This window comes from Galeopterus variegatus, unplaced genomic scaffold (genome assembly GCF_000696425.1).
Source record: "Galeopterus variegatus unplaced genomic scaffold, G_variegatus-3.0.2 Scaffold9565, whole genome shotgun sequence".
NCBI classification, from domain to species: domain Eukaryota; kingdom Metazoa; phylum Chordata; class Mammalia; order Dermoptera; family Cynocephalidae; genus Galeopterus; species Galeopterus variegatus.
Genome location: NW_007735676.1, coordinates 35,388 through 36,205, shown reverse-complemented (window position 1 = coordinate 36,205; position 818 = coordinate 35,388). Strand labels below are relative to the sequence as shown.

Here is an 818-nt window from a genome sequence, read left to right as displayed (position 1 = left end):
AGTGCGCCACCGGGCTGGCCCCCCACCTCATTTCTTAACAGTCCATGTTCTTCTCACTAATGGGAATCCTATTAAATAATAAGTGATTCACTAGGATCTTAGTAAATATCAAAATGACTTGATAAAATGTTTACCGAAAATAAAGATGGTTTCCATAGCCTAATATTACAAAGAAATATGACTAAAAACACTCTAATAATGTAAAATTGAGGGGATTTTTAAGCTTTATTCATGGTATCAGTGTCTGAGCACCAGTGCCTCAGACTCACTTATTTGCTTTGTGGTCGTTTGTAAATCCTACTTGTACACTGGAAAGCAAAGTGAAGCAAGAGACCAAATGAAGTCATATGTGTGGGAAGGGATTTTATACAGTTCTCATAAATCCTCGTGGTTTAGTTATTCAGTCCTTGTGCTTTTTCTCACCTATCTCCTCACAGCCTAAAAGTGATGCCCAGGTGTTATTGACACAAGTGTGGAAGCGTTTGAATCTGATAGAATGTGACTACTTTGGCCTGGAATTTCAAAGCATCCACTCCTACTGGGTATGTGCTTTTGATTTGTGTTTGGAAACAGGCTCTAGATGTGTTGTGGAATGCATGTGATGTGCACAGAGAGCCTTTCAGGACCCCCTGTGATGTTAAAATATCTTATTTTCTGCATCCTCTCTCAGTTTGTTCTGTCGGTCAGACACGTGCCAAGGAAACCCTTTCTTCATAAGTTATAAGAGCAACCTCTGCACGATAATCATTTTGAAAGTGGACTTTTAGCAAGTTGAACTGGTTATGCCTCATTTTACTTAGATGTAACCTCAAAAGGGC

The 818-nt window shown here is 39.4% G+C and overlaps 1 protein-coding gene across 1 annotated transcript in view; it reads left to right on the top strand.

Moving 5' to 3' along the window:
- LOC103609389 (FERM, RhoGEF and pleckstrin domain-containing protein 2-like) overlaps positions 1-818 on the top strand; it is a 65,144-nt gene that overhangs the window by 35,445 nt on the left and 28,881 nt on the right. The window contains exon 2 of the mRNA XM_008593718.1: positions 438-546. Coding sequence (XP_008591940.1) covers positions 438-546 — 109 coding nt within the window. The remainder of the gene's footprint in view (positions 1-437; positions 547-818) is intronic.